Raw genomic sequence first — 14,392 nt, 5'->3', positions numbered from 1 at the left:
GATGAGAGTAATTTTTTTTAAGCAAAGTAAATATATGTGGATAGAAACGTACTGAGATGTTTTTAGTTTTTACTGAATTAAAAAAAATTATGTCCATAAGATGAAGCTAATCATTATTTGTTCCCAGTATAAATGTCCAGGCTCAAAATTCCGCCTCGTCGTCTGTGTAGCTGTTCTGTTTTGTGGAAGTTGAAGCCTTGACCTAAATGTGATGTTAGCTTAAGGGTCTGGTACAATATCTATAATTTAACAATATGCTGCTCTTGAGGTAAAAATGCTAACGTTTGGGCTTAAAGGAGTGAGGACAGAAATGGTTTCACTGAGTTTTTACTGTAGGAAAGAGCTTTTCAGGCTACCTCTGTCAGTCGTTGACAGAGGTAGCTGATGGTGTTTTCCTTGTAAAACTCACTGTAACTTTGGTGAAACGATTGCTTGTCGACATGTATCACACAGTCGATCATCCAGTTAGTTCCTTTTATACGTTTGTGCTGATTTTTTATTTCTCTGAAAGAGAATTTCTCTTATTTTACTGTTATACAGTTTCATAGTGTTGATCTGTTAAAACAAAACACAATAAAAACATGGACTTGATTAAACTAGGACCCTTGTACATTTATTATTAAAGGATTTCTACAGTTAATACTAATCGAGAGGTAATAATCATGAACCAGTGTTGCCGTTTTTTTCCAACATCGGTGCATACATAGTTCTCAGTTATCTATTAGTTAGTAGAACTTTCATATTATAGATTATGTTATTGTCTACAATAAAAATAGTAGCAGGAGCATCTATACAGAAAATCAAATGCCTCTGTGCATGAAGTGATTAGTGCTGTGGCACAGGACGTATTCCTCATTGTTAAACAATGAGCTCAGCTCATTACCTTACACATCACAGGACCAACTAACATGCTTATTTATCCCATTTTAGAGCATAATGCTAAACATTAACTGAAACATTACCCCCAAGATGTAGCCTGTAAATACCGTAAGAGTATGTGTCACACCATTAATCTACGTATATGTATCTCTGCTGCATAAACACACAGTCGTATAAATGCTTTCATCTGTGTGGCTAAAGCTGAATTTCTTAAGGAAGTGTCTCCACATTGACGTATGTGAGGACGACATCATGCAAAATGTTGATTCTGTCGATCTGGTTGAGCTCTCTGATGCGGTGACGGAACTCAAACAGGGGGATGTTGTTCACTGCCACCCTGAACGTCTCAGGCGTGCACAGGATCTTCATCTGCAAGAGAACACACCACCAGTGACATCCTTACATTGAGACTATGACATCTTATGTGTACAGGTAAGAAAGTTCTTCACCAGGTATTACTAAAAAGAAATATATATATATATATATATATATATATATATATATATATATAAAATTAGGGGTGCAACGATACTCTTATCGATATTGAACCGTTCGATACAGTGCTTTCGGTTCGGTACGCATATGTATCGAACAATACAAAATTTGTAATTTATTTTATCAACTTTCCTTCTGACGATGCTGTCTGTGTTGAGCGCTCAGTGAATCTGCGTTCGACTACTCCGCCTAGGCTGCACTGTCAAGCGCAGATCCACTGAGCGTTCAACACAGACAGCATCGTCAGAAGGAAGAGCGCAGGGCAAGCTAGCAAGACAGAAGTTAAGGTCTCCTTGCAACATGGCAAATTGAACCTCCCCCACCCTCATTCAGATCTGGCGTTTGGAATTATTTTGGTTTTCATGTGATGTATGACCCTGAAGGTAAGCGCGTCATGGACTAAAGTAAAACAGTATGTTGGATGTGCCACGCAATGCTCAATTACATGGGTGGGAACTAGTGTGTTAGCACAGTTAGCTCGTTAACGTGTTGGCCGTCTAGCCCCAGGCAGGGGTAGCTCCTTAACGGAGATTTGCTGTGTTGTGGCATTAACGTCATTTCAACGCGATTAACGCTGACAGCACTAGTGGGAACACAACGAATATGACTGCACATTTACACCGACATCATCCTAGTGCAAAGACAAGTGGAAGCAGACAAAAACAACAAGCATGCATGCTACAAACTTTACCCGAGTCATTTAGACAGCCGTTAGCACATGATTCTCCTTATGGGGACCTGATATGTTTAATATTGTGGCGAGCTCAGACAAGGAGGAGACGGAGGTATCGTTTGGTCTTGCTTCCCGTGAGCTAGCCAGGGAGCACAGCCATTTATTGACATCTGCAGAAGAACACTGCCGCTAGCTAACTGCTCAGCGCAGCAACCGCACAGCAACAACAACACAGAGAGCGCCCTCTGACCCCGGAAGGACACACCGTCGCAGCGAGAAGGCGTCACCCATCACTATGGCAACATAAACAAAACATAACTGTACAAACAGAACCCCGAACAGCCCTGACCCGCTACATAGCCCCCACCTAAGGGGTCAGTCGTCTCCGACGACCCCATTACCCCACACAAAGTCCTGCAAATGTCCAGGTGCCTTCTTTTGGCGCACCGGCCGGTCACGACCGGCGGGGGAAAAGTCAACATGGGGTGCCACCATCATCCCACTTCTGACACCAATGTGGCGAGCTCAGACAACGAGGAGACGGAGGTGTCGTTTGGTCTTGCTTTCCGTGAGCTAGCCAGGGAGCACAGCCGTTTATTGACATCTGCAGAAGAACACTGCCGCTAGCTAACTGCTCAGCGCGGCAACCGCACAGCAACAACAACAACAACACACAGGGCGCCCTCTGACCCCGGAAGGACACACCGTCGCAGCGAGAGGGCGTCACCCGTCACTATGGCAACATAAACAAACCATAACTGTACAAACAGAACCCCGAGCAGCCCTGACCCGCTACAATATGCTGCTGAGAATATAGCCCAGAAGAAGCGTATAGTATAGCTTTTATTTTGGAAAGAGCCATTTCTCTGTAATAAACTCTCTTTTCCAAAGATGAGTGATTCCTCAATCAGATACAGGTGTTACCGCGCCAGATCCGCGGCCCCGAACCGTAGTAAGGAAACCTCTGGCAGTTACTTGAAGGTTCCGTAACTGACTCGTAGCCGGAAACAGCTTACTATACAGGTCAACTCCGCTAGCAAAAAGATCGAAGGAGGCGTAGGAAACTGCTTCACCGAACTTTATTTCTTCTCTAAGGCACGAACACCGCGTACAGTGGGCTGAAACAGTTTACTCACAGCGAGCATCGCCGACACAACTCTGGCTGTCGAGGGAGTTATTATATTCCTTTTATTTCTTTTCTTTTCGTCTCTTCTGTAGCTAACCGTTACTTTTCCCCCTTCTCCGCTCTCTCTCTTCACACACACCAGGCAGTCCCGCTACACACATCCCGAATACATTTCCCATCAGGCTTCATCCTTAAAGGGCCATGCCTGTAACACAGGGCTTGCAAAATCGCTAGCGATTTTTCCAGTCGAGCTACCAAAATCTATCTCTGCCCTGCCCGTCGGGCTATTGTAGGAAGAAAAAAATATATGTCAATGCTTTTGCATTCTTTCGGAAATGTAGCTGGGTAATTATGTCATTGGCATCGGTGAGCCACTGTCAATATGTGACATATTGAAATCGCGTTTGAATTTGCGCTTGTTTTTTGCTTTCACTTTGCAAATGTCCAGGTACCTTCTTTTGGCGCACCGGCCGGCAGGGGAAAAGTCACTCGGGTCAGAACATGGGATGCCACCATCATCCCACTTCTGACACCGATGTGGCGAGCTCAGACAACGAGGAGACGGAGGTGTCGTTTGGTCTTGCTTCCCGTGAGCTAGCCAGGGAGCACAGCTGTTTATTGACATCTGCAGAAGAACACTGCCGCTAGCTAACTGCTCAGCGTGGCAACCGCACAGCAACAACAACAACACACAGGGCGCCCTCTGACCCCGGAAGGACACACCGTCGCAGCGAGAGGGCGTCACCCGTCACTATGGCAACATAAACAAAACATAACTGTACAAGCAGAACCCCGAACAGCCCTGACCCGCTACAATATGCTGCTGAGAATATAGCCCAGAAGAAGCGTATAGTATAGCTTTTATTTTGGAAAGAGCCATTTCTCTGTAATAAACTCTCTTTTCCAAAGATGCCAGCCAAAGAAAAGCTTACCACAAAACGGAAAAGTAATGACAAATCAGACTATAAGGCAAAAAGAAAGTGCAGCTTTATGGTTTCATGGACAAAAGAATTTCTGTGGCTGCAATATGACGAGCTATATAACCGGGGCTGCACATAAGTGGTCCGCAGGTGCGCATTCGCTGTCAAAAAACAAAACAAAAAAATGCGCACAAGATATGAAGTTGCAACGCGTGTTTGCATACATACGATTTTCTGGAGGAGGACAGAAATTTGTTTAAAACTCTTAAAGATGTCGAAGAAGCTCCTTTAACCAATTACTTTGGTGTTCCTCCACCTCCAAACAAATGTCAGAAGGAGTCCGAACCACAAAAGAAGCGCGTATTCTCGGAAAAGTGGTTGCAGGAGGTGAGCTGGCTTCAAACAAATGATGAACGCACAGAGAGGTGGTGCGGAATGTGCCGTGAAAATCCCACTCTAGCGGACAAAAACAGTGCTTTTTATATGGACGCAAACGCGCGTTGCAACTTCTTATCTGGTGCGCGTCTTTTATTTTGACAGCGAATGCGCACATGCGGACCACTTATGTGCACCCGTGTAAATAACATAATGTTCTGCCGGGTGTGTTGTTGGTTTTCTCTCGATTTCTGAGTCGACAAGCGCCTTTGTTACTGGGACCAGTCATTTTAAGAAAGGCCCCCATTAGAACCCATGAGAAATGCAAGAAATGCATTATTGCTCAGTCTGCAATATCTTTCCCAGAACAAACACTAATTGCAAATAACATACTAAAAATAAACCTGAAAACTCTGTTTAGAACAGCGTACTATGTTGCAAAGAGTGAACTACCACTGGCAAAATTTAGCAGTCTTTGCAAACTTCAAAAAGCAAATGGCCTAGATCTTGGTTCCACTTGTCTCTTACCTGTGACTTCAGTGCAAATTTCAAATTCAGGATCTGACACAGACTGATTCATGTCCTACACAGTTCTTACAAGTTCATAGAAATTTCTGTTCAATTAGAACCAAGTATTTGAGTTGATGATTGTAATTTTTATACAATGTTGTAATTTGTTTTTCAACAATTTTTTGATTAATGTTTTGTTTCCTTTACAATATTATACTTTAATGTATAATATTGTAAAGGAAACAAAACAGGAAACAAAACATCAATCAAAAAATTGCTCTCTTTTTTATTCGGGCTACTTACATTTATTTTGGGCTACCAAAAACTGAAGAGTCCCTGCCCGAAGGGCTACCAGGGATTTTGAAATTTTGAGAGCCCTGGGATATATTTATTTTTTAAATTACTTTTGTTTCAGCAACATTAAATTTAAAAACTGTACTTTTGAGTTAAAATATATATATATATAATTTTAATAAATGGCAAATTAAAAAGGCATGAACATTTTTTTTGTATTGAAAAAATATCGAACCATGACACCAAAGTATCGAACCAAACCGAACCGTGAATTTTGTGTATCGTTGCACCCCTAGCATTTAGGCGTGTAGACATGGTCAAGACGACCTGCTTAAGTTAATCCAAGCATCAGAGTGAGAAAGAAAGGCGGTTTAAGTGACTTTGAATGCATATGGTTGTTGGTGCCAGAAAAGCTAGTCTGAGTATTTACAAACTGCTGATCTATTAGGATTTTCCCCACACAAGCTTGAGCTGCATTTTTCTCGGTGAAAATGTCTTGCTGATGCCAGACGTCAGAGGAGAATGGCCAGACTGCTTCGAGCTGATAGGAAGGCAATAAGCACTTATTACAACTAAATTATGAAGAAGAGCTTCTCTGACTGCACAACACATTGAAGCTTGATGCAGATGGGCTACAGCAGCAGAAGACCACACTGGATAACACTCCGGTCAGCTAAGACCAGGATAATGAGGTTACAATTTGCACAAGGTCATCAATATTACACAATAAAAGGTTGGGCTGATGAGTCTCAATTACTGCTGTGGCATTCAGATGTGAGCATCGTACCAGAATCTGGTGTAAACAACATGAAAACATGGATCCATCCTGCCTTGCATCAACTGTTCAGGCTGAGGGTGGTGTAATGGTGATGGGGATATTTTATTTACACCACCGGAGCATCATTTAAACACCACAGTCTACCTGAGTTTTGTTACTGTTATCTTCTACTCATCTTCTAATGGCTGGTTTCAGCTGGATAACCCATCATGTCACAAAACTCAGATCATGTCACAAATATGCTTTCCTGAACCTGTCAGCAAGTTCACTGTACTCAAATAGCCTCTACACCAAATCTGAGTCCAATAGAGCATGTTTGTGATGTTGTGTTCATAGTTGCATCATAGATGTTCAGCCAACAAATGTGCAGCTGCCGTTTGATGCTGTTGTGTCAACATGGACCAACATCTCTGAGGAATGTTTCCAGCACCTTCTTGTATTAGTTGCCACGAAGACCCTAACCCTAGCCAAAAGGGGTCCAACAAGATACTAGCAAGGTGCAACTAATGAATTGTTCAGTTAGAATATGTCACCTCTCATTAATTAAATTAATGTCAAGTTGAAAAGTGCAGTGTTATTTCCACTTATGCTCATTGTAAAACAAATACTTTAGAGAAAACTTATTGGAAATGCAGGCCCAGGAGGAGGAGCAGCAAAAGTGAATTCTCATGCGATCACTGGTTTCAAGTTTTAAAAAAAAATCTGCGATCGCTGAAAATTAATTGAGCACACAATTATTAATTAGCCTAATTGCAAAAACATGGTTATAGAATGACCCGTGAGTGCCACAGATTTCCCAGCTTTTGACCTCCTGGCTCCTTTTATCTGCATCTGTCTCATGGCTGTGATACCTGTGATAACTGTTTTTAATTTTACAAGAACAAAAAATGAGACTTACTGTTTAACAGAAGTAAAGTAAAATTGGTCTTTTCAACACAAAGTATTACAATTTGACATGTAAGTGATACTGCACAAATCAAAGCTCACTTCTGCTGTATGTACTGTATAGTACACATTATAATGTCACCAAATCAGTTATTAGAAGAAGTAGCAGTAACGAGTGCCTGTTAACACATTGTGTTATTGATGTGAGTGAACACAAACCCAGGACCGATGGACACAAAGACAGAATCAGCTCCACAGATTAGTCTCCTCTTTACGATGCCTGTTAAACATAAGTGTTATTGATGTTACTGAGCAACATGAGACCCCCACTGACCTCCAGGAGCCTCCCTGCAGCATAGCAGCTCCCTTATCTAGGACCCGCCTGCACAAACGACTTTCCAACCCTTTCCATTTTTTCGAGGCCTAACGTTTCCCATGAGAAAGTGACCTAGAGTCAGTTAAACGCACAAGGATCAGCAGTAAAACTCATTTTATTGCACGTTAGTAGTTTTAATTTAGTTTCATCTAATTAGTTATTAGTTTTTAAAAGTATTAATAATGTAAGAATTGTTTTAAACTTCTGAAAATTGAGATTAATGATTTAAAAAGTGATCCTCAGTTTGTTTTGTGCTCTGAAGCGATCCAATGATTAATACAACACAATATAGCCTCTCATGGGTGCTTCAGCCCACTGCCCTGATCTAATTTCGGTCACTGCCACTCACCTCAAAAGGGCTCCCAAGCGCAAAAGGGAAGGGACCCTTCAGGTCTCTCTCTTCGGCACCCCAGCGTTCACCCAGTTTGTGGTTGCGGACAAGCACCTGCTTGCCCGCCTCGTTGAAGCGGGGGTTGATGTGAAAGGCGATGTCGTTGCCTCTCAGGAAGTTCACTGTGAACCTGCGGGAGACCAGACTGATTCAGACTAAAGAAAACATGCTCTCAAGAACCTAATGCAACATGAAATCCACCTCGTTTTTCAAAGACACTGAGGGCACACAGACGCAGGCTTACATTTTAGCGTTAGGTTTCACATAGCCCAAGATCGTCATCATCATTTTGTCATACACCCCTCGGGCCAGGTTCAAGTTGTATGGCACGCTCTAAACAGCAAAGAGAGAGGAGCACAGTAAAACAGCCTGGCAGCAAACTAACACACCCGGTTCCTTGCATTTGACTCACTAGAGGTCCAGATGTGGGTGGGAGCCAGTGGGGAGGCATGATGGATGGATTCTGCCCAGGCCATCCTGATTGTCCCGGGTTATAGGGCCAGCCGGGATTTGCAGGCCAGCCTGGTACATTTGGATGGATGCTGGGAGCAGGTGCAGGCACTGGAACTGGAGTTGGAGTTGGATTTGGGACTTGAACTTGAATTGGAGCTGGTGGCTGAGGAGGCTGGTACTGGATGCCTGGCCAGCAAGGCTGACAGGGCTGCACTGCAGTTGGAGCTGGAACTACAGTTGTGGTTGGCGCAGGAGGTGGTGTTATGACTTGAGTGGGAGATTGGAGTGGAATTGAAGTGGGGACAGAGACTGGAGCTGGTTGCATCCCAGGCCAGCAGGGTGTGTTTGGCTGGCCTGTCCAGCACGGTGCGGGTTGAGTGGCCTGTCCTGGCCAAGTGGGGAATCCAGCTCCAGAAGGTGACAGGCTGGGCCAAAGGCTGTTAGCCTGTGGGGCAGAACCAGAGGACGGGCAGCTGCCACACAGAGGATCAGAATGCTGAGACAGAGGAGGAGGCGGAGGAGGAGAGGAGGAGGATGGAGAAAGAGAAGGGTCAGGAGCCAAGATGGAAATACGTGGGAGGGAGAAGGTGGACACGATGGAGGACACCAACTTGCAGTTGCAAACATAAGCAAAAAGTTATACATTTACATTAAGGTTGGATAACAGAGGAGAATGCAATGCACTCATTCTTACCAGAGTAGAGATCTGAGAATTTGATGAAGTACTTACATCCATGCTGCCTGTCAGAAAAAAATTAATGGAGCTTTTATTGATTTTAGCCTTTTAAACCACAATTTAAAAAAAATAAAACCTAACAGGACTTTATAGAGATAGAAAGAAGCTAAATCTTAGTGTGCAGTTGCAAACACTGATATCAAATGAGAGAGACATGAAAAGAAAGCTTTTTTTAAAATATTATCATTATTATTTTACAAGCTGGGAACATGCTCTGTAGTCACACTGTGCTTTGACAGCAGAGTTCACAAGGTGACCACCAGAGGACTCTACAGCTTTTCAAGATGTCAGCACACGGTAGAACAGGAAGATTGTCCAACTTCCTATACGCAGATAATTAAGGCTTAGCCATTACCACGAGACATAGTAATTGGCTGATGACCACAGTAAACGTCTTGAGTCATGGAGAAACATAGTGTCACATTGATTTGGGTCAACACGGTGACTTATATGCACTTAAGAAGGAATGCACAGCAACAATAACTCTCCGTTGTTAACCTTACAGCTCTGAGTTGTTCTTTTCAATGCAGATTGAAACTAACTATACTTTCTATTTGCTTCTTAATGTTTCCTGTTGCTATGAAATAATAATAACATTTCATTTAATCTACAGTCAATAAGTCAGATATGGATAATAGTGCACAAGTTGTCATAAAATGTAAAATTTCAGACAGGAAGTTAAAAATGTCCTTGATTTGGACTTCCTGTCCACTCCTGCCACCTTTATCATAACCAATCAACATTAATCAGTCTGATGAGTTACAGTTAAATGATATCTTTATTATTAAAATTTGTTGTGTTCTTAAATTTAGAGCACATTTTATGGCCTATTTGTCTTAGAGAAGAAGATTTTGAGCAGCATTTGCAAAGCTCTCCCAGGACCCAGACCAGGAAAGAATTTTTCACTTCACCTTTTACCTGTTAGAGTGTGCCGTTTCTGATCCATTACATAAAAAGACACTGCAGCAGATAAAAAAAATAAGAATGGAAGTTACCTCAACTTTGCTCTAGTCCTCAGGTGCACACAGGAGCAGGATGTGCTGTGGTTTAAGGCAAAACGTTGACTTGGAGCACACAGAAACAGTCTTTTATAGCCTTAAATCCTCTCTTCGTTTGGCCCCTCCTCGTTCTATCACTCCACTTTCAGAATAAAGCCCCTCCCTGCGTGTCAAAACTATGTGTGGAAAAAATATATTGCAGCTCAATTACCATTTTACGAGTTTTAATCAATGCCATTTCATTAAACTAAGTGTCAACTAAACTTAAGGGTTAAAAAGTCACAAGCTGTTAAAAGGAAATGTGTGGTGATCTTAAGATGATGTTAAAACTGCAATTTAACATAAAGCAAAGGGGAATCAGACAAAACTGAATCGTGTCTTAAAGTTTCAGGCATTACAAAACAGTGAAATGTACAGCCTATGACAAATGTTGTGTCCACTTTATTTACTCAAACTAGGTCCAATGGCAGCACAATGGCCTGTTTTTTGCAGTCATGGGACTGTGTAACACACTCATGCCATACCACTGTAGGCAACACAGAACACAATTACAGGGCAAAGAGAAATGAGTCAAAACTTAGTGCTGTTTTTTTGTACGTCTAGTTGATTCGGGCATTTACGACTAAAGTCACAAAGTGCTGCTTTGGTTCGGCCCTCGCATAGTTTGCTGGTTTCATTTCGGCTTTGACTGAGTGATCCCTTCTTCCAGTCTCACATTTTTTTCACATTTACAGTGGACAAACTAACTGTTTGACATCTTTCAGCATTTATAAATATTAAGAGATTTCAGGTTCACACCCAGCTAAATAAATCTCCACTTAATCATCAGCAGCATGACAAATAACACTTGAACATGTGGCTTCACACAATCGCCATAGCTGTCCCTGCAACCTTATTAGATTACCAATCATCTGAGCTGAAAAATGTCAGAAATTGCAGAAACTCTTAGAATGCAGACACTTAAACCTCTGAGATTCTGTGGTTGGGTGTGCGATTTCAATACTCTATCTAGCGATACGCAGTGAAAATGTTTAACTTTCTTTAACTTTGACTGTCAAAATGTTACGTTTTTGTTTCAGGTAAGCAGCCGAGGTACTTGTGAAATATTAGCAAGTAAAAGTTATTGTTGAAACACGGGCAGTCGGTAACATTAAGTATTATCACAAAGTGTTTCCTTTATGCAGGGAAAGGTTGACCCTCATGCAAATGAGTGCACTCACCACTGCAACGAACTAAGTTCAGCTACAGTCCATGTCTTTCACACAGTGCATTATTTGTCTACTGCATTTCTCAGGGCTTGCAGCAGTATTTAAGTGTTTCCTGTGTGCAGGTTATTGCATATTCAACCTGTGTGTGGACTCCAAGGTTAAAAGTTATAATCATAGTTCTTATACTTACTCATTAAACACCAACACCAGGGGTGTCAAACATAAACTGACCCACCTAAGATTCAATCTGGCCAACTGGATGGCTTACTATGTATAAAAATGCTCAACAATTGCTCTGATTTTTCCACGCAGTGCTCCTTCTGCTGTGAGGGTTACAAAGTGAGACAGTCATGGAATTTGAAAGTATTTTAAATTGTGTTTATGCAAATCCAATCAGTCTAATTAATATTTGCATGTGCATGAATGGAAACTCAACTTAGAAAAAAAGACTTAATGGTACAAAGACATCGCTGTTAATCATCTGTTTTGCAAACTAATGGTTCATTAAAAGGGAACATGTGCATACTTGTAATAAAGTAAATTAAAGGAATACATTTGAAGGTGTCATTTATACCTCCACCAAGGAGGTTATGTTTTTGGTAGTGTTTGCATGTCAATTTGCCCAACATCCACCAAAAGCCTTATAACTTAGAATCGATGATACTTACGCTAATACACTAATGGTGTGTGTTGTTGACATAAGGATTTTAAATGTCTTGTCACATTTGACCTTTGATCTCTCCTTCAAGATCAACAGAATGACGTGAAGGTCAAAGTGATAATAAAACTATGTAGAGCTATTTAACACTATGCCTCTTGCTTGACCATGTATAAGCATATAGGGAATCATATATGGGGATTTTCAATATAATGTTACTTAATTATATTATAATTTTTTTCCAGAAAACAAAATAAACTTGCAATCAAACACATTTTTCACTTGATATTTCCTACCCAACATTTACACCAGTTTACTAAACAATGAAACAAATAATACACATGTACTATATCAACATAAATAAAAAAGTAATAAAAAATAATAATTGTGCTCCAAACTACGTCAAGAATATTAATAACAAATAACAAAAGCCTGCACTTTGCACGGACTCCAAACTTCAAAGAGTTTAACACTTTTGAACTACACACTTTAACGCTTTATCTCATGCTTATGCTATATGCTGTTAAAGTGACATGCTAATCTCTGAAATGTTTATTATGTTGTTTGATGGGTTCACATCATAAATTGCATAGAAACAACGCTAACTGGCTGATTCTGCATCATTTTGTGTTCTGCCTTCATGCACACGGGCACACGTGTTAACTTGCATTTACAATCATTAATTCTTCATGAGTGTTTGAGAGCAGCCAACCCCAGGAGCCCAGCGGCTCTACAGTGTCACGTTGGACAGTCTGGGGAAGTTGCAGCCTCTGGCAGTGTATGTGTGTGTGGCAGCACTAGAATTTGTTAAATTGAGCATCTGGGCTGATTAAATCCTAATGTCTCGTCATCTCATTTAAGCTGTTACAAGGCAAATTGTGTAGCTCTTTTTTTAAAAATTGATTTTTAATAGTTTCCACAATTAGATAACAAATAGATGAATGTTTGCCATTTGCCCAACAGGATTGTTGCTCAGCTCATTACAACAAACAGTGAACAAGGCAAAACATACTGAATAGTAATTTTATAGTTATCAGCATCTTGATTAAATTATATATTTATCACACTTAAATCAAATGCTGACATTTAAAGCAGAAGATGATTTTTGTTAGTAAAATTTAAAGTTCTAGTTTTTACTGGCTGATTTTCTTTTCGATGATTCACTTTTCCTCTGTCAAGCATGACTACCAAACAATGGAAAAAAAAGCTCTATAGAATTCACGCTGCCTGTCTTATGAGTTGGTGGAGACCAAAACAGAAACAAAAGTGAACACAAAAGTAGATTTTCATTCATCAGATGGCCAGACCTTGTTTTTCTGCCGTAATTAGATTTTTTAAATATTTTTAAGATTTAGGCCTTGTTTTGTTGCTCCCAGGTGGGAACACTGGTTTAAAAATGACACCTTACAGTTTGAGATGCCTTCTGAAGGTCAAATGTTATCTAATGCTAAGCTAAAGCAATGTTCTAAATGTGCTAACTGGCTAAAGCGAAGCGCCGTTGTGCTTGAATAAGCCACGATAACCTTTGAGGGGTGAACACTTGCTGTTAAAAGTGAAGCTCAAACTCGAAGCAGCTGGGCAAAAGGAGAAGTTTCATATACTTACTATCACCTTATAGCTATATAAAAAAAGGGCATTCCTGTAAGGATCAGAAGACTTCTTCTTTTTTTTTGTTGTTGCTTGGGCTGCATAGTGAGAGGATAGGATACTTGCAAAGAAACAATCAATAACACAAGTTTATGTCTCCTCTCCTGGTTGGCCTCTCCAGGGCATGAACTGACGTTTGCTTCCTCAATCAAGTCTGAAAACAAAAGCTGCAGCTCACATATATTGCAACTGTAACAGATATAGCTATATTTGAATAAGAAAGCAAACTACATCTCTTCATTTAAGTTTACCATGTGGTCATGACATATGCTGCTCAACGGGAGAGGGAGTAATGATGTCACTTGCAGGAGATCTCTTGTTGTAGTTTCAGCCAATGGGGTAGCTGAGGGAAAAAGGAGGAAACCGTGAGGCGTGCTGCTGTTAGGCAGAAGAGAGCATACTGGCAGGAGCAGGGTTTTCCAAAGCAACAACAGTGGCATTAGTCTCTGATAAGCTCTGGGCTTTGTTCCAAGTGTGGGTTCAACGCTTGTCAGATGAGTACTGCCCTCAACTTTATACTTTTGTCTCTTTGCCCCCTTCTTTCCAACTACATGTGCAAGAAAAAAAAACTGAATGTGTGGAATGAGACACCTCTTCGTGGTAATCCTACAACGGGTAATGGTTTGGAGTGTTTAGTCAGAGGAGTAGTTTTCCATCCGATAGCAATAACCTGTGGCTCTCACCAAGAGCTAAAGATGGTGTTGTGCCTTCAAACACTGAGTGAAGAAGAGAGAGTAAATCAAAGAGTGTGTAAGAGTGGAGTAAGAGTGAGGGAGATGGTTTCAAATACACGGTTATTGCTTCAGTTGCCATGGGGACAGTAGCATGTTTGTGTGTGTGTGTGTGTAAACCTGAGTATGTTTATGTATGTGCATTGAAATTCCAAACATCATATCTGGGCCACTGTGAAATGAGTTTAGTATCAGAAAAGATCACATTATTCAAACAGAGATGCCTGGGCTGATGTGCCAAGAATAACAAAAACCCACA

At 41.2% G+C, this 14,392-nt stretch overlaps 1 protein-coding gene across 3 annotated transcripts; it reads right to left on the bottom strand.

The window, feature by feature from the left end:
* Nucleotides 1–52: 52 nt before the first annotated feature.
* LOC120725082 (galectin-3) lies at nucleotides 53–10,024 on the bottom strand. Of its 3 annotated transcripts, XM_040017741.1 has the most exons (7): nucleotides 9,887–10,024; nucleotides 8,850–8,896; nucleotides 8,115–8,651; nucleotides 7,947–8,035; nucleotides 7,661–7,832; nucleotides 7,270–7,383; nucleotides 1,145–1,248 (listed from the first exon to the last, which is right to left on the bottom strand). In XM_040017741.1, exons 2-6 carry the CDS (start codon nucleotides 8,889–8,891, stop codon nucleotides 7,303–7,305), a joined length of 921 nt encoding a protein of 306 aa, XP_039873675.1. In that variant the 5' UTR covers nucleotides 8,892–8,896; nucleotides 9,887–10,024; the 3' UTR covers nucleotides 1,145–1,248; nucleotides 7,270–7,302. The 3 variants fall into 3 exon arrangements, with proteins under 3 accessions (XP_039873673.1, XP_039873674.1, XP_039873675.1); XM_040017739.1 differs by lacking the exon at nucleotides 7,270–7,383 and having other exon boundaries at nucleotides 53–1,248; nucleotides 9,887–10,022; XM_040017740.1 differs by lacking the exon at nucleotides 7,270–7,383 and having other exon boundaries at nucleotides 53–1,248; nucleotides 8,886–8,896; nucleotides 9,887–10,022.
* Nucleotides 10,025–14,392: the final 4,368 nt, after the last annotated feature.

This window comes from Simochromis diagramma, unplaced genomic scaffold, assembly GCF_900408965.1.
Source record: "Simochromis diagramma unplaced genomic scaffold, fSimDia1.1 OVJJ01000802.1, whole genome shotgun sequence".
In the NCBI taxonomy this organism is placed as follows: Eukaryota; Metazoa; Chordata; class Actinopteri; order Cichliformes; family Cichlidae; genus Simochromis; species Simochromis diagramma.
This window is presented reverse-complemented; position numbering and strand designations above follow the sequence as displayed.